The sequence below is a fragment of the Caloenas nicobarica genome, chromosome 4 (assembly GCF_036013445.1).
Source record: "Caloenas nicobarica isolate bCalNic1 chromosome 4, bCalNic1.hap1, whole genome shotgun sequence".
NCBI lineage: Eukaryota > Metazoa > Chordata > Aves > Columbiformes > Columbidae > Caloenas > Caloenas nicobarica.
The window spans coordinates 50,209,695-50,233,964 of record NC_088248.1 but is presented as its reverse complement, the minus strand read 5'-3'; the positions used below and the strand labels follow the sequence as shown (position 1 = coordinate 50,233,964).

The 24,270-nt window shown below is 38.9% G+C and overlaps 1 protein-coding gene across 6 annotated transcripts in view; it reads right to left on the bottom strand.

Annotated features, from left to right (window-relative positions):
- Window positions 1-4,603: 4,603 nt before the first annotated feature.
- Window positions 4,604-24,270, bottom strand: part of CLOCK (clock circadian regulator) — a 64,629-nt gene continuing 44,962 nt past the window's right edge. For 4 of the 6 annotated variants that reach the window (XM_065633308.1, XM_065633310.1, XM_065633309.1 and 1 more), the window contains 12 exons: window positions 21,454-21,536; window positions 21,138-21,244; window positions 20,348-20,495; window positions 20,052-20,127; window positions 18,889-19,030; window positions 18,394-18,494; window positions 17,402-17,491; window positions 16,390-16,548; window positions 14,254-14,460; window positions 12,795-13,003; window positions 12,263-12,530; window positions 4,604-10,076 (listed from right to left, as the gene is read on the bottom strand). In XM_065633308.1, coding sequence (XP_065489380.1) covers window positions 9,888-10,076; window positions 12,263-12,530; window positions 12,795-13,003; window positions 14,254-14,460; window positions 16,390-16,548; window positions 17,402-17,491; window positions 18,394-18,494; window positions 18,889-19,030; window positions 20,052-20,127; window positions 20,348-20,495; window positions 21,138-21,244; window positions 21,454-21,536 — 1,779 coding nt within the window. In that variant the 3' untranslated portion in view covers window positions 4,604-9,887. The remainder of the gene's footprint in view (window positions 10,077-12,262; window positions 12,531-12,794; window positions 13,004-14,253; window positions 14,461-16,389; window positions 16,549-17,401; window positions 17,492-18,393; window positions 18,495-18,888; window positions 19,031-20,051; window positions 20,128-20,347; window positions 20,496-21,137; window positions 21,245-21,453; window positions 21,537-24,270) is intronic. The other 2 variants (XM_065633313.1, XM_065633311.1) reach the window with 2 other exon arrangements.

The following is a 24,270-nucleotide window of genomic DNA, read 5'->3' as shown; positions in this document are numbered from 1 at the left end:
CCTTACTGAAGCTAAAGCAATGTGGAACATGACAAATTTGAGCATTCCATCTCTTGCTCACAAACAGAGCAGTCCCTAATCCTTCTCTGAAGTTTCTCTGCCCACAGAAACCCTTGATGCCACGTTTCTCAAAGCCCCAAGGCCACAGCAGTGCAGTGCCTGTCATGCACAATGGTGTGAAATGGGGCTGTGACTTCAGGCTCCAGGTCGAAATGTTTGTGTCTTGGCCTGAAGGGAGGGTGCTGCTGGCAGTACCGTTGCTAGTTGCGGGTGATGCACTGCCTTGGTTTGGTGGTGTGGGTTTTTTTGGTTGGTTTGTAGTGGTTTTTGTGGGGGTTTTTTTGGTGTGTTTTGTTTGCTTGTTTTCTCTTTTGAACCAAACAGCCAAAACCTGCAGTGTATTCTTCCCCACAGCCTGGAAACACACTCTGTCTGTGCTGTGTTTCAGCTCCCGTATGGAGGGGATTGGTATAGTACAGGTCATGTTAAAGCAGGGCAGCAACAGAGAAGCAGAAACAGGGAAGAGCATAAACTCACAACTGTTTACTGGACAACTGCGTGTTGTATTGATCAGAAGTGGTGCTGCTGGACAACAGTACCTTTGTACGCATGTGTCCCAGGTGAAGTAACTGTGGTGCCACAGTTCATCCTGCTGGGAACTCTCACTCAAAATCCAAAAAGCTGAATCAATTGGCCATATTCTAATATAGAAGCTTTCCAAACTTTATATGGTGCTTCGGTAGCTGCTACTAATTGCAGAGATTTAACGTTGTCAAGTGCACGTTGGAATTTTTCACAATTTAAAGAATCTAGTTGGGATGTAACCAAAGCCTGTTGAAGGTGAGGGAGGACTCCACTGATGTATTTTTAGCAGGAGTGTGTCTGCTGTGCTGTCTCTAGCACAAGTGGTGGCCTCCCACAGCGTCTCAGAGCGCTCGCACCCCGGCCATCTCTCTTGCCTGTTGGTGGGCTCAGGGGCTGGGATTTTAGCAGCTTTCGTTGTACTTCTTTCTTGTATTTCTGGTGCGTTGCCATTGGAGAGGTGTGTGGCACCGTTGTGTTTTGAAATACCTGGGTACTTGAGATTATAGGTATTAAGGAGTGTGTGTGTGTGCATACATATATACACATATATATATGCATATAAAAGAAGTGTCTTACCCCTTAGGGTGAGTTTGCATAAAAAACTTCCAGTTTTTGTTAAAGCCTTTCCTTTGCCTATGCTTCCTCTAAAGTAGTGGGTCCTAATGGAAGAGGTAGGCATGTTGTTGGTAAGATGAGGTGAGATTGCTTGCTAGAGCTAAAATCTGTTCTGGGAGAGTGTGCACTGGGTCCCTGGCCCCTGGGCTGAAGCCCTGGAGGGTGAGAAGACGGGGACAGAAGCTGCAGTGCCCCGTGGTGCCCTCTGAACGCACAGGGTGGGGAGCTGAGGGCTGGCGTTTGACGCTTGAGATGCTGATGCACATGAGCAGTAATTCATTCCCTGCCCCTCCTTCCCTACCCTGTGCCCAAAGTGGAAGTTACTGATCTCTTAGTAAAATAAACTCTTGTCTCTCTGCTTCTCCTTATGCCAGGAGGTAAAATGTGAACTGTGGGGCATGTCTTTGTGACTGAATGAGCTGTGCAGTTGAGTCAGCTCATGCGTTCCACCTCAACTTCTTCTTTCAACATCCTCAAATGTGTCTAACAATGGAGCTGGGTATAGGGGAATGGATTATTTTGTCTTTTCAGCAGCTGCCTGTAGCACTGGCTTCCTCTCTTCTGAGGTGCTGTCCTGACAAGGTGTTTACCATCTGTGCATAGTCAGGGAAGGGAAGAAGCTGTAATGTTTATAGAAGTGCCCAAGCCATGAAATTGTAGCCAAGCACTTGCGGAGGGTGGATGGGAATAGTGAAGTTAGTAAGACAACATACAAGTCGGTCTCCTTTCAGATGCATAGAGGTCTTCAGTCATTCGTTGTAAAATTATCTGGGTTGATTTAGTTTTGCTGTGTAAACAAGAACACAAAGTGCCAGGTATGGGTCTGACTTAGTGCTTTGGGCCACATCAGGTTGCTCACGTGGAAGAAACACAACCACATCTAGTTCAGCTCTGCAGTGGCCATGTTTGAGCTGCTCTCAGGTATGTTGGAGGAGCATCTGCAGGGCTGGGAATTGCAAAATCTCGATGTCCAGGATGGCAGCGCAGGCTTGATGCTGTACTGGTGGGTCAACGGGTCCCACATGGCTGTATGAATGCTTCAGTCATGAGGCATTAGGTGTAGCCACTCCAGATGGTGATACTTTTGGGGCAGGAGCTGGTTGGTACATGAGCCACCCAAGGCCTGGATTTTCAGCAACAAAATATAAAAAGAGTTTAAATAATAGTGCTTTTTCTCTTTTAAATGGAGGTAAGTTTGGGGTTTGCCTCGCATTTTGGAATATAGAAGAAGCACTTTAAGTAACTATCTGAAGTTTTAATTGCCACAGTCCTATGCAGTTTCTTGTTCTTTTGTAGCTAGCTGGAGAATGTGAAATACAGTGAGTGTTTATATGTTCAAGGGAAGGTGCTGCAAATGGCTCAATCTGCAACACAGGGAACAGCAAAGGTTTCCTGGCCGTCCTGCAGCTCTCCTGCTGGGGTGAGATGCAGTGGATTTCAGTTGCTGCCAAGGGAACTGCCACAGCAGCGTGTAATGAGGGAGTTTGCATCTCTGCCTGCGTGTGAATGCAGCAGAGGGGTAGAAGTGCACAGTGCCTGGAACTGCTCAGTGCCAGGCAAGGGGAACAGAATGGAGATGGTGGTGGTCCCTGCTACTGCGGTGGAAAAAAAAAATCTCACATCAACTGAGAAAGACCTTGTGCTTGTTATTGTCGAAGGTGCCTGTTCCCTATGCTTAGGTAAAGCCTGTCTTGTTCTATCCTATCTGCCAAAGTGCAGTAAGCAAAGATTAAGGTAAACTTGTAATCTTGGGTCTTGCCAGGACAAAGATTTCAAAGGAAACCGCATGAACCAGCACGCAGGCACAGTTCACCACCAAGCCTGCTCCTCTAGGGCAATGCAGACAGGAATGTATGTGCTGGGCTTGCTGCTCTGAGCCAGATTAGTCAGATACCGAGTCTGGAAAGGTGGAAGTTGATGACGGGCTCTGTGCAGCCCGTGCTGCCCCACAGGCTGCAGTTCCAGGCTGTGTGGCGGCTCGGATGCTGCCACCGCATCCACCTGTGCGCTTGTGCAACACCCCTCGAGAAAGGCGTTGGTGGCTGAGCCTGCCTGTTAGTCCCAGCTTTTGTATATTAAAAGAAAGCTGTTGAGTGAAGAGAATCAGGCAGTTTCATCCTAATATGATCCAAGTTATCCTTGATTTCCAGGGACATGGAAATCATGATGGCACTCGCTGTACTGACACGGCCTTTTTCCACTGATGTCCTCATACAGGCCCTGGAGTCAGCACCCTTGGCAAATGACAGCCATGGGCTTCTGCTAACGTAGATACAGGTGACTTTTAACCTGTAACATTTTCTGTCTGTATGTGGCATGTGCTATAGATGTGTATTTCTTCTGGATGATTTAAATTTACTTCCCAAATGAAAATATAGGTGCATAAGAGACTGTGTGCTACAATGAAGGCAAGTAAGATGGTGGAAATTTTTGTTATTTTGTGTTACCCTTGAACAGCTGAAATCTTCTGGAATTTATTAATATATCACTAATTCTTGAGACTCAGAAGTGCAACTAACCTTTGGATTGCTAATCTTTACAAGGACTTAACAGCTGCATTCTCACATAAGCACCGTTTTTGTCTCTGACTTTGCACGACAGCAAAATGCCATTGAATTACAGCTCCTCTTCTTGATAAGCTTACGGAAAAATATATTGATATTTCCAAAGTTCAATTTTAAGAAAGATAGCATGTAGCAAGCAAGCTGTGTCTCTGCTGCTGGGTGTTAACAGCTTATTACTGTAGCACTTCTCTAGCGAATTTCGACTCCTGGGGCACAAGGGGTTTATGGCATCTAAAAGTCACATACAGCTTGCACAAGTACTATTGAATCCCCAAAGCCAAATGATTGGTATCTTCACAAGGGCATCTAGTGGGACATTACAGAAAGAAATGAACTGCAGGCTCTAAAAATGGCTAAGTGTATTTATCGTTTTCTCCAGGCATTCAGCTCCAATTACAGGATTTCCTTGAACATTTAATTAATTTTGAGTTATTGATGTCCATGCTTGGCAGAGGGGAAAGGGTCAGACCACCCTGACATGTCACTGTGCTCTCAGCTGGAGGTGGGTCTGCATGTCCCTTCCCAGTGGCACAGCTGACATCTCACATCATCTCTACTGCTTTAAGAATATTATTCCTTGGCAGTCCCCCAGCAGAAGAAACACCTAGGAGGGGAGGTGAAGGATTAAGGAAGGGTGCTTTGCTATGCCAGAAAGTGAGGGCAGGGCTGTGCTGGACCAGCTCTCCTTGCTCCACCACCTGGGGAGAACAGGGACTGGACGCACCAAGATACAAAAGTAGTTTGAAGTTGTGCATGTTCAAACAAGTGCTGCGTGAGTAAACTCCGAGGCGGTAATGAAAATACACAAATCAAAGGTCTCTAGCCTTTAGAGTGGGGCATCAATTTATAAAGAGATACAGAGAGAAGGCAAGAAAAAAAAAATACAGTTTGCGTTTTTACTGAAATCTCACAAGTCATTTGTCTGGGTAGGGGGAGAAGATAAAATAGACACCAAGCAACTTGTCACAAGTGGGTTCTGTGGGTGGGGGAGAAAGTGCCTTTGTTACAGTCATGGGAAGGGTGAGAGTGCTTCACTGTGAAACTTCAATAAAATTGACATTAAGCAACTGAAAGAAAAAAAAAACCCTCTAGCACCTCAGAAGCTACAAAAAGCAAAATTTTAAATGAGTTACATTTATTCAGTTAAAAAATTGACAGTTAGTAATGGTCACATGAACACCAGGGAACTGTATCTACATTTCCTGACGTCAATATGAGCGGCACGAGGGTTTTTCTGTTTGTTTTCTTTTACTTATACAAATCTAATGCCAGTTAAAAAAATACAAAATAAAACTGAAACCCAAGACACTGTGAAATCAACACTGCTTAAAAACTCAAAATTCAATCTGATATATTTGAAAATAAATAATTTTTACCTTTCTTGTTAAAAAAAAGACAACTCGCCAACTGCTTTCAAAGCAGGAACATCTTTACGACCATTCCCAGAAGCGTTTCATAAATAGTTACCCACTGATTGTCTATTAATGCAGCATCTCTCAGTCTCAGCTGGGGTCTCTATATTAGGCCATATACAGTATTTTGTTCAGACACAGTGTTTTGTTTTGTGTTGGTACCCTCTCCCCCCCCCCATTTTTATTTAGGTACAATTTCTTTGAATATAGCACATCATGCTGGCAAAAATCATGCAGATGACATAGCATGAAGCATAGCAGAGCTTAAAATCACCTGTTTTAAAAAAAAAAAAAAAAGGAATGTAGTGTTACAAATCATGATAATGAAAAAGCAACTATCCAGTCTCACGGACAACCAAGACAATTTCAAATGTTCTCTCGCATTTGTCTCGTCTACTAGGACTTGTTTAAATGTCTTTTAAAATCCAAATTCACTTAATTCTCTTCAACCTTTTCCACCAGGGATAAGTAAAAAAATAAAAGGTTAATTATTAAAACTAGTCTCTTTTCCCTTTTAATCAAAATAACCATTTCCAGCCCTCTGACTGTACATCTAATTTTAATAATGATTTCAAATAGAGAAACTTATGAATCTGACATGTTTGACACCATCTCCTGATGCCGCAACATTTAAAATACTCATAACAATACCTGGGTTAAATCTGTGAAAATATAAACGGCTCTTGAATCAACTTCCAACATTTGAAAAAGGCCACATCTTTAAACCTTCAGAACATTTTCACACAAATTATAATCCTAAGGGACACTTAGAATTATTGAGCAGGCAAATGAGCCTCCAGATGATTCTCTCTCATAGGCAACTGTGCAACTTAAAAAGTCTCCTTCCAAGGACACCACCATCCCTGGCCACATAAAACACAAAGCCAACTGCTTTTAGTAGCCTCCTTAATCTTGCACTTCGAGCCTCAAAGGATCACCATATTATGGAGACATTTTCCAGAAACGTCTCTCTTGACAGGTTTGTGCATGTTATTCCTCGATGCCCCCCCTTTTTAATAGTTTCACTGACTAAAGAAATAAACCGTTTTTCAAATAGTCTTTTCAGTAAAGTGCTTGGTATTACTCAAAAAAAAAAAAAAAAAAAGAGAAAGTGCTATTTGAATCTTAAGATAATTTCTTTTCCTGTGAAAAACTGCCTGATATAACTTTATTTATTTTTACATAAAGCTGAAATGAAACCTACCTCTTGTAAGGATACTGGGTTACTAATTTTGGTGTTTGGCAGTAGGCAAGATGCCCACAGAGGTGGTGACACGCTGGAACCACAGTACAGAAGGTAAACCCTCTAGGTGAAATGGAAGGCATATGGAGAGCTCCTACTAGAATCCTTTCATATTTATATACAAATATAATATATATTAAATAGAATATAAAAATAGCTCTATTCTTTTTCTCTGAAGTTATCCTAGAAGCTTTTCTTCAAATCCTCAGCCATCGCAGGCAAACAATGTCTGTCTCCTAAACTTCATCCTCTTTTCCACTCCATAATGTACCACCAGCCCATTTCTTCATAAATACAATTGTCTCCTACCAGGCTCCTTAACGTTCCATAGCGTTTATGCTCCAGAACCTGCAGCATCACAGCATCCCTTATCATGCTCTTTACTAGGATGTTGCAAATAAGTCTATGACTATAGTAAACGAGTCGGGCAGAAGCAAGAGGCTGATGAAGAAAGAGGCAATAGCCTGGTCCTCTTCCCACTGAAAATCAAGGACAGTTCAGCAATTGATTCAGCAAGAGGGGAAGCTGCAGGCCCTTTAAAAATATGGTTTTTAGTCATGAGCTGTGAAACAAAGCATCTGCATCCTTGCTCACTTTGCTAAAAAGTTTGCCTGATTCATGGCAGGCATTTTTCAAATGCGTGCTACATTTTTCCAGTTTCTTTGAATTTCCCCGTCTCCTATACTTTCTCTACTAGCTGGTAGTTCTGTAATTGAATGACCTCTCTCTGAGGTTACAAAAAGCTTCTTGATCAAAGTGTACATTTCTATCGTTGTCTTTCAGCAGCCACGCTACTGCCCTCATCTCATTTCTCTCTCACCTAGTTTAGCCTTTTTAGCCACAGACCCAGAGCAGCACACCAGAGTGTTTGGGAAGGGGGACATGGGAAGAGAAGTTTAAACGAAGCTTTATATAAAAAGCTGCCTCATTAAGCGTCTGGCTGGTATCTCTATTTTCTGTAGTTCTGAGTATAATAGCTTAATATACCTATTTTACCACTATTGAGTAGTTCTAACAGCACTATTAAAGCTCTCTCAGTTTTCTTTTTTAGTGATATATTATTGTAATTGGTTAAAAAAAAAAAGTCTAACCTATTTTCCATTAAGCAAAAGTACTGACAGCACAGACCTCCAGTCAACGCAGCTTAATTTAGAAACAGGTGGAATGGCGTGGTAGGGACGGTAGAGCAAGGCAGGATTTCTTTATATGGAACTTTACAGAAACAGGTTTCTGACCATTATTCCAGCCCAGAGAAAGCCAGAAATCCCTTTAAGGAAGGGAAAGTGTTCCTTGCTATGTTTGGTATTGGCGTCTGTTCCTTGCTCCAGGTTGCAAGAAGCTTCTTGGAGCAGCAAGCAATCCACTTCTCTTTGGTACTGTGCTTCTCACACTCTCCTTCCTTGTCACTACTGTGCTTTTTGGTGCCAAACTCTTGCTTTGTAACTGGGGAAAAGCAAAGATCTAATGGTGGGACACGTGCAGAGGCAAAGGCAAGCCTCTAAACACAACCAACTCTGTCAAATGCTTGGCTAAACTGGTTTGGTTCACCCAGTAATACAATCAAACTGCTTCATAGTACAAAATAGTCCATCACCATTTGGTTACATTCATTCTACTCCTCCTCAGTATTCAAGATTAATCCAGCTTTCTCTCCCTAGTACTAATTTTAACTGCTTTTATTGGTTTTGTTTTTAATTATCAGATCTATCAGCATTTATTCTTTTTCCTCTGAAGCTCTTGTTTCCACAAACTAGTACCATAAAAACCTACTGAACGTTTACTTAAAATAGCACATCATGTCTGTTGGAACTTTTTATTTTCTTTATAAAGTTGCCTTCTGAAGTCTTAGTTCAGTGATATCTGTAAATCAATAGCCTGGTAGTGTTAAACGCAATCATGATCTCCCCCAAGATACACCTTAAACGCTATGAAAATGATTTTTTAAAAAAATAAAAAACCACAAACAAAAAAAATCAGCTTACTATTCCCTCCTCCTGCGAAAGGGGTAATCTATACTTCTAGATATTTTGATCTTTTAAGAGTATTACCTTCAAGGTCTGAGATTTTAGAGGCTCCTCTGTTTCTGGCTAGTGTTTGAGGGGAGAGTACCACTCAAAAAATGCTCATGGTCTCAAATCAGACCATTGTTAAAATCAATATGATACAGAAATATCTATGAAGCAGATACACAAGTTTGGTTGACAATGTACTAAGACTTCAAAATTGAAAATGGTTACAGATTCAAGACATTGTAATTCAAGATGTTTAACATTATCACCTGAATTAAAATCAAGGCACTATGGGTTTTGTTGTTGTTAAAATGACCCTGAATTAGTTCTGACTAATTTTTGAAGGAGAATAAAAAGATTCCAACATATTTTAACAAGTTACAATTCTCACCACAGAGAAAGTGGTTAAAAAGTGCCCAAAAGGTTATTAAATGTAAATATAGTTTTGTGCAAATTACTCCTATAACTGAAACATTCTTGAAAATCACTGTCATTTTTTTTTAAACCTTTTACATAAATATTTCCAACTATGAACTATATCAAAAGATAGCTTTGGGGAATAAAATTCCTAACCATCCACAAGAAAGCAGTGCAAATTCCTATTTTTCAAATAAAACAATGAATTAATTATGAAATGATGGATGATATTCATGAATCTGAACCCTGATGCATGATCACCAGTTCAAACAGCTTCATCAATAATTTAACCTCGAGAAGTCAACTAACCAACACACTACACCTCACCGAACAAACTATGACATCACAGACAAAGCACAAACAAGAGACTTGTGCCCACATTAAGGGTGAAAATAATGATGCATCATGTTGTAAACAAAAGGGTAGAACAGAGGAAAACATTAGTCTGAGTATGGCGTGAGAATTTAGGGAAACATATTCAAACCTACAAAGAACAGATTACATTTTCATGCATCATATAAAATATTTTGCTCTTTCTCCTTTTATGCAGACATATACACAATATTTTACAGTATCTGTACAACAGAGAACTGGGTTTCACACAACATTTTCAAAATATTTACTGTCCCATAATCATCTGAAAAAAATTAGATGGTTTTTGGACTATATGCCTGGCATTTTTTTTCTGCTAATTCAAACAATTGCTCCATGTCCATTTTAATACTTTAAAAATGTACAGGATTGATAAAAATACCAATATTTTCAGCATCACTCTCATTTCAGTCACACTTTGAGATTTCACCTGGACAAATTAACGCATGGTAGCAAATTCTTTAGAACACAGAAACTGGGGCAACTATCGAAGTTGGCCATGTCCCCGTCACCATAATCTTGTGGCTTTTCTTAACAGATTCCAGAAGTTAGATCTCAACATCGTGGTGTCAGAAAGCCTTGGTACTGCTACCTCTGTAGCCTCAGTGCAACTCTTTGTGGAGCGGCCTCCTCCTGATAGTTTGGCTTCAACAAGAGGCCGAGCCCCGCACTATTGTGGCTGAACTTTGGAAGGATCAGTCATCTTGTCAGTTCTGTGTCGTGAAAGTTGCTGCTGCTGCTGCTGCTGCTGCAACTGATGCTGCTGGTGGTGCGACTGTGTAAAAGTGCTTTGCTGTAGTGGGAAAGCAGCAGAGAGGATGAGCTGAGCTGACTGATTTCCATGAAGTAACCTAGATGTCTAAAACATGCAAATAGGAAAAGATTATTTTTCCTGCTGCTCTGAGAAATACACGCCTAGATGCTTTTTAACTTTTCACAAGGGTTCAATCAAAGCAAACTTCCAATTTGGCCATTTAAGCTGAGCAAACAATGCAAAGATTAGTTCCTACTAAGAAAGTTAATTAGAGTATCAGACCAACTAATAAAGGAGTTGTAACTGATCTTTGTAATTTCCCATGACAATGGGTAGGAACACATGGCAATTTGTCTCAATTTCAAACCACAAGAGCATAACAGAGCATAAGGAATCTATTTGAACAAGTGCAGGTGGCTGTCACTGCCACCAAATGAAAAACCAGTGCACGACTTGGCACAGATCACACATATCCCCCACAGCCAAAACGAATCGCCAAAGAAACGGCCCCATTTGCAGACCCAAGCATCCCCTTTGAAGGGAATTAATTACTATTGGAAACAATACTTAGTTTTAATATTAATTTTCATGGAACCAAAAGGTGATGGTTACTGAAGAAAAGCAGTGAAGGATGGGTACAAATGCACTTGGACACCTCAATCCAGAAAACACGTTCTGCAGCAGAAAGTAAACTACATCACCTGCTGTACCCACAGCATCAGACTGTGCGAAACCCCAGCGCGCAGAGGCAGCAAAAGTACTGTTCCTTTTCTCCACTTTCAATGAGCATTTTCTTCACTTCAAATTCCAGCGCTTAAATAGTTTGTATTAAAAATACTAAGCTTCTGCCTAGAAAGAAATTCTAGGACAGGAACAGAGCTTTGGAGATATTTCTCTTTCACAAGTCATCTGTTCTTCACCAGAATTAAGTCAAAATTATACAAACTTTTTAATTTAAAAACAGAGCTACAGACACTAGCAACCTGCTAAACAGCACTGTTGTTACAGCATCTGTCTGAGTTGTCAGTGAACACATTCAAATCTGCACTCTGGTTTAATTCAGTTCAAGAGTCTCCCACTACATAAATGAGTGCTGAAATTCAAATCGATAGGTATTTTTCAGTTCTCTTTTTGAGAGGCAACTTGCAGGTGGAAAGCCTTTGCCTGACGCATGACTGAAATTGGTATGTTTCTTTTTCAACAAGTCAGTATTTTCTATCAGTGATCTAATGAAAGAAAATTTTACTCAGCCCTAAATAGAACTGTAACCGTTCCTTGTGCATATAAATGTAGGTTAAGCCTCCAACTACTTACTGCATTTGTATATATTCCACCTACGCACAGGGTCGCTCATTTAGTGCAAGTGGGAGATCATACACAGTAAGAAGGAAGAAATACTTGCAAAATAAGGATTTTTAATTATGTATACCGTGAAACAGTGAAAAAAAAAATTACATTCCCAGTGTAGATAAAGAATGTTAAGAATGTGGACAAACTCTATTGTGATAGTTATGCGGACTTTATCTTTCTTTGGAGAAGGCAACATCAGAAGCCAAATTAAGATTTTTCAACCCACGCCTTCCTGAAGACAGTTCTTCTCTAGAGTTCCAGCTACCACTACATCTTCCCCCACAGCATCACCCGCTGGGTGAGCTACATGCCAGCCATTAACTGGAATCAACAAACAGCAGCAGATTTCCCCATCAATTCTTTCTACCTTCTGGTTATTTTCTTTTCAAGATTTCCTATCTCTAAACCCCTTGGGTTTTGCCTTCCTTCTCTTTTGATCCATTCTCCTTTCTCTGCTAAACCAAGGTTTTTCACGGCTCCCTGCTTACAAGGTTACTTGCTGCTCGGCCTCCCCGGATGCCCGGACAGATGTTTGTGCCTCATCTCTTGCTTTGGGCTGTGTGCTGCTTTCCAGACCAACCAACTCTGTTTGATATCATCTCTCGTAGCTTCTTGCATTAATATGTGAATGCAAAGAAAATACAGGCTGTTTCAAAGGGAAACAGCTGTTTCTTCATCCCATGCTCAACCAAAAGCAGCAGTTCAAAGAGAAGAGGATATAAAATAGGACAAAGCACAGAGTCAAACTGCAGGAAAGACCACCTCTCCTTTAAGTAGCAATATTTTAAAGAAAAGCTACAGAACAAACTTATCTCATGCATCAGCCTTGTTCATAGGTTACTATTTTTATCACTCAGTTTTCAGATAAAGCACCCCTAGGACAAGCCACAAAGGCTGAAAGTGTCAGGACTTGGAAAAACTTGTCGAGAACGCTGCATTACCTGTAGGAACTGCTGAGGGTGCTGGGTGAGCTGCGGCTGAGCTGGTTGCTGAGCTGTGGTGAGCTGCTGCTGATGGTCTGGCTGACTTGGCGGCTGCTGCTGCTGCTGTTGCGTTACTGACAAAGCCTGTGGCTGCTGCTGTTGGGCAGCAAAAGTGGGATAAGCTGTCACCACCTGTCCCATAAACATAGTACTTGGTACCATTACTGCTCCACACGCTACCGGGGCCGTGACAAGTTTTGTTACAAGTTGCTGACCTTGAGAAAATCTGTTAATGGAAAACGACATTTGGAGACTTTTTAGGAAAAAAAAAATTAAAAAAATCAAGCACCAAGTGCACTTGAGAAACGCACATGTCAGTTTCATACTTTGCTATAACAACATGGGTTTTGACATCTTAGCTTGGGCAAAGTTTAGTTCATATAGTTAAAATAGTAAATCACATGAATTTTTTAATGCTACTTTAGCTCCTTTTGTATATGATGCAGATATGTATAAGTGAGTCATCTGAATATTGGTCTTGAAGATTTACCTGATTTGCCTGTCCTGTGTAAAAGTGGTTACTGCAGCAGCATTCTGGTTATTGTTCTGTGGTAAGCTAGAAGGAACCTGGACCACATTTCCTGTTGTTGGCTGAGAAATCACCATAGTGTTATACAAAGGTGCCGAGACTGTGTTCTGCGACTGACTGGCAAGAGAAGACTGTTGATTGTGTCCACTTAGTACGTTTTGTTGATTATGCTGAAAAGAAAAAATATTTTACGATATAGTAATTTGAAAATAGCCAGGTACTACAGCTGCCCTCCTCATTGTCATTGCCCATGGTTTACAACTGCTAATGTTTTTCTATTACAAATTAATTCTTAATTTAAAGTACACAAGCATTTCTACTGACTGGGGACTTGGAGGGGGGATTGGCCCTCAGACATCTGAAAAATCTCTTAGATTAACCTCTTCTCTTCAGGTTAATTTTTCAGTTACTTGTATACTGTTTCTTCAAGATGCTATTTTTTACTCCTTTAGCATTTCTGTGCCACACTTTAGATTAAAATGTGCACACCACATCAGTCAATTTATCACATGAAAATTTGAACTAGCTCACTGTTGAGACGGTAACACTGTCCACCATTAGTCTGCCTCTTCACAAATCTCAAAAAGAGAATATGGAATTTGGATAAAATTACGGAGGAGGGTGACCACAGAGATTGGAGATACAAGGAGCCTCCATGCACAAAATGGTCAAACCCATTAGAAGTGTTCAGCTTGAAGAACAGGCTTCTATGGAGATACATGTGACAGAGGACTTTGAAATGACGTGTGACTGAGAAGATGAAAAGTGAATAGCTGCTCAATGTGTTTCCAGTATATGAGCTGGGTGGCAAGTTTAAAAAACAAACATAATCCTATTTCACAGAAAGTAAAGCTGTAGAACTACGACAAGATACTGTGGATTTCAAAAATTTACATGGAATCGAAAGAAACTGAATAAACTCATAGAAGAAAAAGACTATTACACTACAGATGTCATATACATCTGGCATCTGACTGACATTGCTGAAGAGTACAAAAGTCAACTGCAGGAGCACCCATATATGCTTGTCCTGTTCCAATGTTTTTCTAATTATCTGCTGTCTGGACGGTGCATTTCAAGCTCACCTAATACAAATTTTATGTTATGTGTTCTGTCAACAGAAAATTCATAGACATTCAATATAAGGCAAGCTAAACATTTTCTTGATACTGATCTTTCAAAAAAGCTACTTAATATTTACATGCCTCAGTCTTAAAATAAAAACAAGATCTGAAATTGCATTATCAAGAACATATATGCATTTCAATTACAAAACGTGGAACATGAAGAAATCAAGATGACTCAAAGGACATTGTTAAGAAAAAAAATTGAGAGGGGGATGTTAGGGAAGCTATTGTTGTGTTTCAGCTATGATTTTGAGCAGATATTTTATCCAGCCAAATAAATAAGATCATTTTACCTGTGTTGCAGTATTCTGCAAAGGCTGTTGCTGTATCATGTGTGGAGTACTTATATGGCCCGTGTTCATCCCACTTTGAGTCTGATTAGTCTGAACAACTTGACCTTGCATGTTTATTGGTGTAAGCTGCTGAACATTTGAAGAATTTCCAGGAGCAAGCTGCACAGAACCAAAGTTGAGTCCAGAAGTCGATTGCTGCAAGAACATCTTAAAAAAAAAAAAATCCACGTGTTAGCTTTTAAGAAAAATCTTAATTGTTCAACATCTTTTAGAGAAACTAAAATTAATTATTTTAAATCAAGATAAAATTTCATCTTAGTTATTAGAGGTGTTGAAACAGCCTTGCAACCACTAAGAGCAAGAGACCAAATTCCCATATAGGGTTAGTACTCAGACTCTACTGTAACTGATAAGAATCAGAATGCTGATTCCTAGAGCCCTAAACATTAAGGTTTAATATTTGTTCTTATAGAAAAAGTACCATTTAGAGACTAACTTGTAATGTAGTCCACAACTGTCTAAAGACAAAATGTATTAGAGATCACATTTCTATTTGTAGGGTCTCTAGCAGTTAAACTAGTTCAAATGAAGAAAATCTCAGAAACAGTAGATCCAGGCATAGCATCAACAACATAATCTTCCTTGGTGATCAAGTAATCATAATGATTACACTGAACTTTCACACTTTGTTGTAATAAGCTGAATTCAGCACAAAAAAATGTTTGAGTCTTTACAAAAAGTGAGGCCCAAGATTGCAATGGGACAGAGTAATAAGGTAGAATGTGGATATTTTTCGCCAGTTTCCACAGTCCTGAATAAAGTCCACAGCGCATGGGAAGAGAGCTGTGAATTTCTCCTCTTGAGGCATCTATAAGGCAGTCTGCTGCCTGCAGGCTTGCACTAGACACAATAAAACACTGAAAATGGCACATGCCAGAAACTCCCACTCTTCAACAGAATCTAAACAACATACTCAATACTTCCAGGAAGTATTTTTTCTACTCTTTCTTCACAATCTACACTGAAAATACTTAGATTATTTCCTTAAGGTGTATTTTAGTTTTCACAGAATCATAGAATAGTTTCGGTTGGAAGGGACCTTCAAAGGTCCTCTAGTCCAACCCCCCTGCAATGAGCCGGGACATCTTCAACTAGATCAGGTTGCTCAGAGCCCCATCCAGCCTGGCCTGGGATGTCTCCAGGGATGGGGCATCTACCACATCCCTGGGCAACCTGTGCCAGTAACTTACCACCCTCATTGTAAAAAATGTCTTCCTCATGCCTAGTCTGAACCTCCCCTCCTTTAGTTTAAAACCATTACCCCTTGTCCACTCTTCTAAAAAGTCTGTCCCCATCTTTCTTATAGGCTCCTTTTAAGTACTGAAAGGCCACAATAAGGTCTCCCCAGGGCCTTCTCCAGGCTGAACAACCCCGGCTCCCTCAGTCTGTAGGTTTGGGTGGTGTGGGTATTTTTGGCATGTGTGTGGGTTTTTGTTTGTTTATTTGGTTTTTTGTTTTGTTTTTAACTAGAAAAACCAATAGAGTAATTCTTTTCTTCCCAATGTAACTGCTGAAAAGCGAATAACAAAATTAGAAAAAATATACTGGTTAAAATACAAGAATCAGATAGTCAGCTGCTAGACTGAGTGTAATGCATCCTCTAGACTTGTCTTTCTGGCTCAGTAACCTCTTCAGCATGCCATGCAAAGTAGGGTGTGTAGGAGGACCACAGTCAGATGGGACAGTCTAAGAAAGAAAAGGTATGAATTTGACACCCTTGAGCTAAAAGGGGAACTAAATGCTTATATTGCACATTTTAGATGAATATTCTAATGGCTACAAAACTATGCAAGAAGTAATAACCACTGCATCCTTTCACATTTAGCTTTAGGCATAAGCTGGCTTGAGCCACTCAACATAGAAAAGACACACTGAGGCACTTCCAGATACATTCAGAAGCAAAATGGCAGGTACCGCAGGAACAGCATCTTCAGGTGCTACAGATTTTAGGCATATTAAGCCCAGATGGCAGCTGACAGGGCGTAGGGAGGATGACCTTGTGGAACTAACTGCCTAAGTCTCTTTTTAGATCCCTAAATTCTCCACAGATCAAACCTGTAAGTTACACTTACTCACCTGGAGCCCTTGGCCATGGACAATTTGAAGCTGCTCTTGAATCTTACGCAACTCTTCCTGCTGTCGATGAATATTTGCCTCTATCATTCGTGTTCTTTGCTCTAGCTGGTCCTTTAGATGTTGCATAGCTCCTAATTGAGCTGAAAACTGAAACACAGGCTGTAATGCAATGAATAAATTAAAAGCTGAGCAAAAATAATAACTTTTTATTTGCAAGCAGTAAATACACTCCTCCACAGTAGCAAAGAAATTCAGCACTGCTTTTTAAGCTGCTAATAACCATAATCTGAGAACAAATTCAACTGTAATGAAAATGTCACAGAACTCACATTTAATTGATGCATCAGAATTGGTGAACTAAAAAAAAAAAAAAATCCATAGCAAAAGAAATGGACTGGTGTCCAAATCACCAAGACTCTATAAAAAGCGTTAACAATTGACATGGTACTGCAGATGTTAAATATCTCTCAGGTTAAAAATTAGAATTGTGCCTGTTTACCAAAAAAAATTCACCCAAGGCTAAAACATGTACAAATAACTTGGAAATACCCTCAGTGACAAACAGAAAAAGCATGTTTGCCACTTCTGTTCTTCCCTAGACATCTGCTACGGGCCAGAAGTCAATTAACTCTTCAATACTTACATCCTGTCTACAGGACATAGATCTTCAGTTGGACCTGATACCACTGTTCATAGGCTGAGTTGCATTACAAGCATGTGTGTAGAAATTTACCAGCATAGTTGACAGATTTTTAAATTCATGTCCTAAAATATTTTATCTTAAATTGTGTTTATATCTGTGTGTCTAATGGCCCAGGCTGAAAAGCAGATCCACACAAGCAACACGAAGAAAAAAAATAAAGGGAAAGTGTCAAATTGTGGAATTTTCCCATTTCAAGAAAATAAAGTTAAAGGTGACTTTGGCACCAAGTAACTCAATTTCTGAAAGAGAAGTTAACCTTATATTCAGAACAAGACTGTTTAAAAAATAATAAACCAACTTAATCCATACCTGGGACATGCCAGACTGGAGCTGTAAAGTTGCAGGCTGAGACATGGCTGGCTGTGTTACTGGCTGTCCAAGAGACTGGGAGCTTAAAGACTGGGATTTAAAAAATTGTTCCGTAAATGGAAGAGAACGAACTTCATACTTGACAGGAAATATTTCTTTACATAAAGTGTCAATTCAAAAATAGCATCATATGATAAAAACAAGTACATGTTTCCTGAAACATCTAACCTTAAATATTAGGGAATTAAGAACATAAGAACAATTGATTATATACATTTTATGTATATATAATTTTTCCACCACTAAAAATATATAAAAGCAGTAGGTATAAAACAGGAAAAACAGAAATTACAATTACAACTGGTTTTAAAGTCTTATTTGCAGTAAGGGAAAAAGTTTTTCAACAAGTTTGGAAGTTGACACCTTTGATTTGTTCTTAAACTAACAATTTTTAAAAATACGTATTTTAATAAGCATTCTATTTTTGAAGTGAATGTATTAGCTCAACTGGAACATGAGCACCAAGTACATGAAGCATGACATTTTCTCACGTTACTAAGACTTCAGAAACAATATAAAAGTATTCACTAGTATTCTTAAACTCATAAATTTATATGAATTCTCTACAGGGACACACACAGCATTATGTTGGGAATTATATATAGATGTAAATAACTGCTTATCTACATGTATGTATTAAAAATGCAGAATCATAGAAAGAAGTTATGTGTGAGTGAAAGCAGAGATTCATACACAATCTTGCAAACCGTAGTACCAAAAAATACTTACATGCTTAATTATTGTATTCCCTTAAAATGTAGTGTACTGAAGTTTCATGTTGATACAATTCTGATAGTCATGTATTACAAGTGCAACTATTAGCTTAAATTACTTATTTTCAGAAGAAATAAAACAACAGTTATATGGATTTAATAATGCCTTTTAAAAGTGAATAACACTGATTAAGTACAAAATTTTCTCTGAAGAGTTACCTGACTACTCAGAGATGATCTTCTTTGCGCAGTCTTTTCATGACCAGATAAGCTTTGCCTTGGAGGAGTGCTAGTGTCCACTGTCATCTTAGTAGGTGTTGCTGACAATGTTCAGAGTTACAACAGAAAGAGACATGTTAATAGTAATCTCAATTCTGCAATGCAATATTCAAATGACAGGAAACTTTTCAAGAATAAAACAAAGCTTAAGGCTTGGACTCTTTTTACGCTGACTATCCAATAATAATGCAATCTGATAGACTGAAACAGGGTGTCCTAGGGTCTGCTATTGAACCTATAGAAGCAGAAGTCACTATTACAACCTCTGAAAATCTGAGTGGTCAGCAGATCTCTGAACCATCAAAAAGGACATTTTCATTTGCACGCTTTTAATAAAATGACGATTAACTGCTCGTTATGCATTTAATTAAAGTAAGTAAAGCAGAGAGAGCCTTCCCTAGGAAGGAAATTATGTTTTCGACAGTTGGTGCTTACATGAGTGATCGGATACTGCAGTATGTGAAGATTTTCTCGAACTCCTGGAGGAAGCAGAAGGTGTGGGGCTGGTATCAAACCTTTCCAGTGCTTCTTTGAGACTCACTGTGTTTATGTGATTGTCAGACCCAGAGTCCTGACTCTGAAGAGACACACAGAAACAACTATTTTATCTGATTCGACACACAATGTACATTTTTTTAACAAATATCTAAGATTATCCTGTGTCTAATCAACCCCCCTTACACAGGTGACTGTGTAGAAGTAGTGGCCTGTTCGATATCTCTAAGCTCAGCTACTGTTTGCAGCTTTTATCCTTGGAAAAGAAACAAAACCAAAGCCAAATAACCAAAATGCATCCAGACACAGGGCACAAACTGACTGCTGAGCTGACTTCCTTCTCTAGCAACTCGTTTCACTCTGAACACCAGTGTAATGAGTGAATTGCTTATTCTTTTGAGAAAGGATAAGTTAATTCCACGAGATTCTACTCCTACATTTATACAGTCCTAAAATTACATTTGGCCCTTTGAAGGCAACCGCAAAGCTGATGTGGCCCCAGGTGAAAATAAGTTTGACACCCCTGCACTAGAAGGAGCACTGTCAGATGAAACTTGCTGAACTGCCAAGGGAAAACATTTCTGAACTGCCAGGGGAAAACAGACAGAGCATCTGCACAAGCTGGCTTATCCAAGACTCACTGAGCTTCCAAGGACATTAATTCAAAATTAATTTTGTACACTTCTAAGAAGTGGGACAGTCACACAATGCAATAGCTCCTGCTTTGCCCTTGTGAATCCCTTTAAGCCATTTTTGTGTGTTGACCTTGGTTTTTCAGACTAGGAGTGCTTCCAGTATGGAAGAACATTTATTTATTAATCAAACTCTGCAGGAATCAGATATTAATAAGGACTTATAGATGTTGCCATGGCATCACTACATGCACGTGAACTCCTGAAAAGACATGGGTAACTGTGCAGGGCAGAATACAGTTAAACCCACACCTTTGCTAGACTTCTTTGATCATTTCAAACAGTCATAGTATTTAGAGATCAAAATAATTACTTTTTCTGTAACAGAACACTTCTTGCTGCTGTGTATTTGCTTACATATTATTTTTTAGTATGAAAGAAAGAAGAGGTATAATAAAATAAGACACTCACTTTATCTGCTGTTATCTCTGGAAGAGACTCCTCAATACCAAGTTCTCGTCGTCTTTCTGCTCTAACTTCTGCATAACTAGAAAAACAAACCGAATATGACTATTATATTCTTGGGTGATTTAAAAAACATACCTCAAAAAACAAACTCCTGGGAGCTACCTTGCTTACAAAGTATCTTGTGAAGTTTTCCAATGACTCTTTAAACTGCTATGATTTCTCTACCTCCAAAAATAACAGCAATACAGCTCCCATGCCATTAGAATTTCTTTAATATAAATTTTTAAAAAATACCTTACCTTACAACAGTGTGCGTACAGACAATAAACTCTGGCCTGGAATTCCACTGGTGATACGTGATATAGTAATGTGTTTGCAGCCAAATCCATTGTTGTCCCTTCGTAAGGAATCTGTAGTAACATGACTTCCCTTTCCCATATTGCATTACTATAAAAGTGAAGAATAAAGTCTACTGTCTTTCCAGTCTGTAAATATTGCAATTAAATCATAAACATTATTTCCCAGCTTCACATGGCCCAAACCCATATATAAATCTAGTATTATGATAATGACTAAGAACAGGTTTAAAACTGTAGACTTCTACCAAAAAAAAAAAGTACACTGCATTTTTCAGAGAACTGTAGAATTCAAACTTCCATTTTTGTGGGGTTTTTTACATACTGTGAAAAATTAATGTGCAAAAATTTTAAATACAGCTTTATAAAGAAAAATATAGCCAAACAGAAAGCTTGTTCTATTACATGTTTAAACAAGTTTTGCATTTATTTTTGCATCACAGAGCCTTTTAAATGCTATTGGAAAAACTGGAGAAGTATTAGTAATAGTGCTCTGTGCTCCAAGTTAACACAATGAAGACTCTGTAAAATAAAAGTTAAATCTGTTTTATAGTTCTGTATCAAAAGAAAAAAAGATCAAGATCAGCAGTGCAATAAAGTCAAATGAATGGGAGTAAAGACCCTTCACTCAATATATCACAAAATTTCACTACAACAGCCGTACAATTTAACAAACTTCAAACCAACATCTACAAAGCAAACCCATTCGTTATAGGAACTTAGTCATACTCACAATGCTCATGACATTTTGCCAGATTATCTAGATCATCCACATGATAATAATCATAGCCTGATGTTCCCAAAACTTCAAATGGAAGATAACCTATTATCGGAGGTGCCCTAATTAATATAAAAATATGTTATTTTATTTTCACGCAAAGAAAAGCCAAACAAAAATTATTATATAAGTTTTCTTGTTTATAGTCTGTGCTCTAAAAAAAATTAAAAATTAAACTCAACACAAGCTATGAGTAGTTAATGCTGATTAGTGAACTAAAGTTTACAGCCCATTCAGCTACTATTGCTGTTTTACACAGAAGGAATTGCACCTGTGATCCAAGAATAGGAACTTCCATTCTAAGCTATGTCTAGATGTGAACTCTTCATTGGGTTCTTCAACAGTGCACATTTCCTAAAAAGTAAAAAAAAGAAAAATCTCTCTCAAAAAGGCTCTATTCTAATCCATAAGCTCTTTTGAAATTCAGACCTAAAGCTGGTAGAAAACTCCACAATAGCTCTAATGTTATTTTTAGACAGCTTCATTGGTTTTGCTTATTTAGATGCGTAGTACTGAGGTAGAATGTAATCTCAGCTGTGCCAGGCTGGCACTCAGTTGATTTAAGTGGAACAATCCTGGTGTGAGATTAAACTCAATCTCAGTAGCTGTAAACACAGTAGTACAAGCAGAAATCAATAGTTCCTGCAGTTATGCTTTTAACTTGTTACAAGCAAAAGAAGAAACACTCCCACCAGACACTCTGATTATAGTATTTGATTATAATGGGTAAAACCCAACAACGAGCACGATGGCCACTTATTTTGAGTTTAGGAATTGGATTCCTCCTTTTAGTGAATACAGAGTACTCCAAATCACTTTGGCTTGAGGGTACGGGCATGTACTACAAACAACAGATTATTCTTATGTTTAGAACTCAAACAGTAAGAGAACAATTGTGTTTCCACTATGACAACAAATCTTCAAAGTATTCTGTACACTGTTTTGCATGAGTTCTGCTCAGACATATGTGCAGTCAGTGCGTGTCAGTCAGTTTCTATTGTCCCCTTCCACAGAGGTGAAGATGCCTCATGCTGAGACAGTGACAGGGCTAAGTACCCCAAGCCAGTCAGTTCTATTGCAAACTCCTCTTGCACAGCCTTCCAAGAAGAAAGATGGGTGATGGAATACATGCAAGCAACACAAATACGCCCCTCAACATATTACAATAAAGTTGAAGATCAGTAAATCTTTCTTTTTTGGACACTCACACAGGTTTGTCACACTTGTAGGAGCTTGCAGTGGTATTCCTACTGCCAGGAACACAGTAGAATCTACTGATGATCAGATACCACAACCGTTTCCTAAAGACTACAATGCAGAAGCCACTGCTGCACTGACATAATATTCACACCAGATGTGGACGGATGAGCACACTGCTGCTCTGCAAACATCTATAACTAAAATAGTCTTGCAGAAAAATACAGTAGAACACTGACTGTAGTTCCTGCAAAGGGAACACCTTCCTTTTCATTCTTTCAGGTTATAATACAAAGAGTCTAAGTGGATATTTTGCAGTTCTTTAAATAGATATTTCTAAGTTTTCTTTCTATGAAAGACAAAAGCAAACATATCTAGGCAATGTTTTTTCCTCACCTTCATCAGTGTAAAACGTAAAGACAATGACTAGACAGGGAGTTATATCGTGGAGGTAACGAACAAAATCACTCTGGGCACAAATTTTTGACTCTTGGTGTGACTTCCAGTTAGCAAGACTTCACCTTCAAAACTGAAACTACTCCTAAAACCCAAAGCTCCCCTACCTTCCTAAGATTACAGCATTTAATAAAGCAGCACTCACAGCAAAGTAAAACAAATGACAGAGCAAACGTATATCCTTAAGATATACTTTTGGTTTGTTATTTCTTTTAATCTAATTATTTTGGTAAATTTCAAAACAAAAGTGAAAATAACTTCAGTGCAGGCAGTAAAATCACAGTAAAAACATCATTGTTAGAGAGGAGCAGGTTAGTATCTGATTATTCAATGCATTTATATTAATGATTTTCAGATTTCCACTGTAAAATACCCCTGGGCAGAAGCTATCTTGTTCAACAAGACATCTTGTTGAAGTTGTCAACAAAGTATCTAGAAAAGAAAGGACTTTAATTTGTAACAAAAAGTATTCTGTTAGAATCCCTTTGGCTGGATTAACCCTGTCTGCTTGATAGGATTCAATCATTTACCAGCTAAAATGCAAGACAAATGTTTTTACACAATGTGTAGAGCCAAATCCCTTAAGCGGAAAGCAAAATTTGTGACATATTTTGTTACAAAAGTGCTGGGGTCATATGCAGAAAATAAAAATGTGAACTTTCAGAAATTATTCTCATGAATACTGTGACTTTCTACAAAAGCACCATATATCCTTGACAAATTACATTTTCAGTAAAAAACAATCCAGAACCGTATACCACCTGAAATAAAAAGGGGCAGATGAGTGGGCAGGTTCTACCTCAATTAAGGAAACCCAGTACTAAAACACACATCTCATTACTGGTTGCATCATGCATCTGTTAGTAAAGTTACTGAGATGGTAAAGTTTCTGACATAACACTTATTTGCTAGAGTCTAGTTAACGCCAGCCTCAATAATCACAGAAGGTATCAAAAGAGTATAAACAAGTACTGCAAGATTAAAAGTCTTCACTCTAACGTTAGTCTTCCTCACAAGAAGATTTCTCAGATGAACAGCACTAATTGAAACCCTTGAGGGGATCTTAAAACCTCTGTAACATGAAAGCTTCCTTCAGCACTAGGGGCTCAGAAGTTCAGGCAGAGGAATGAAATTTTGGCCAGAGTATAATCTGTAAGGCTTTTGCCCTCAAGAGACTGAGAGACTTGAAAGATCATAAATGGATGTTCCTCAACATCCAGTTGTCGTGTTCCAGAACTAGGAAACACAGAATTTATACTACACCACATTCTAAACTGTCAGAATTTAAAAGACAAAAGTATTTGCAAGTCCTGCTGAGTTGGTCTTTTTTCCCCAAGTATTTCATTAAGCAAAAACATCACACACTTAACATCTCTACCAACTGTAGGCATAGCAGGAAGAACATTATTTAGACCCACACAGGAAAAGCATCTGA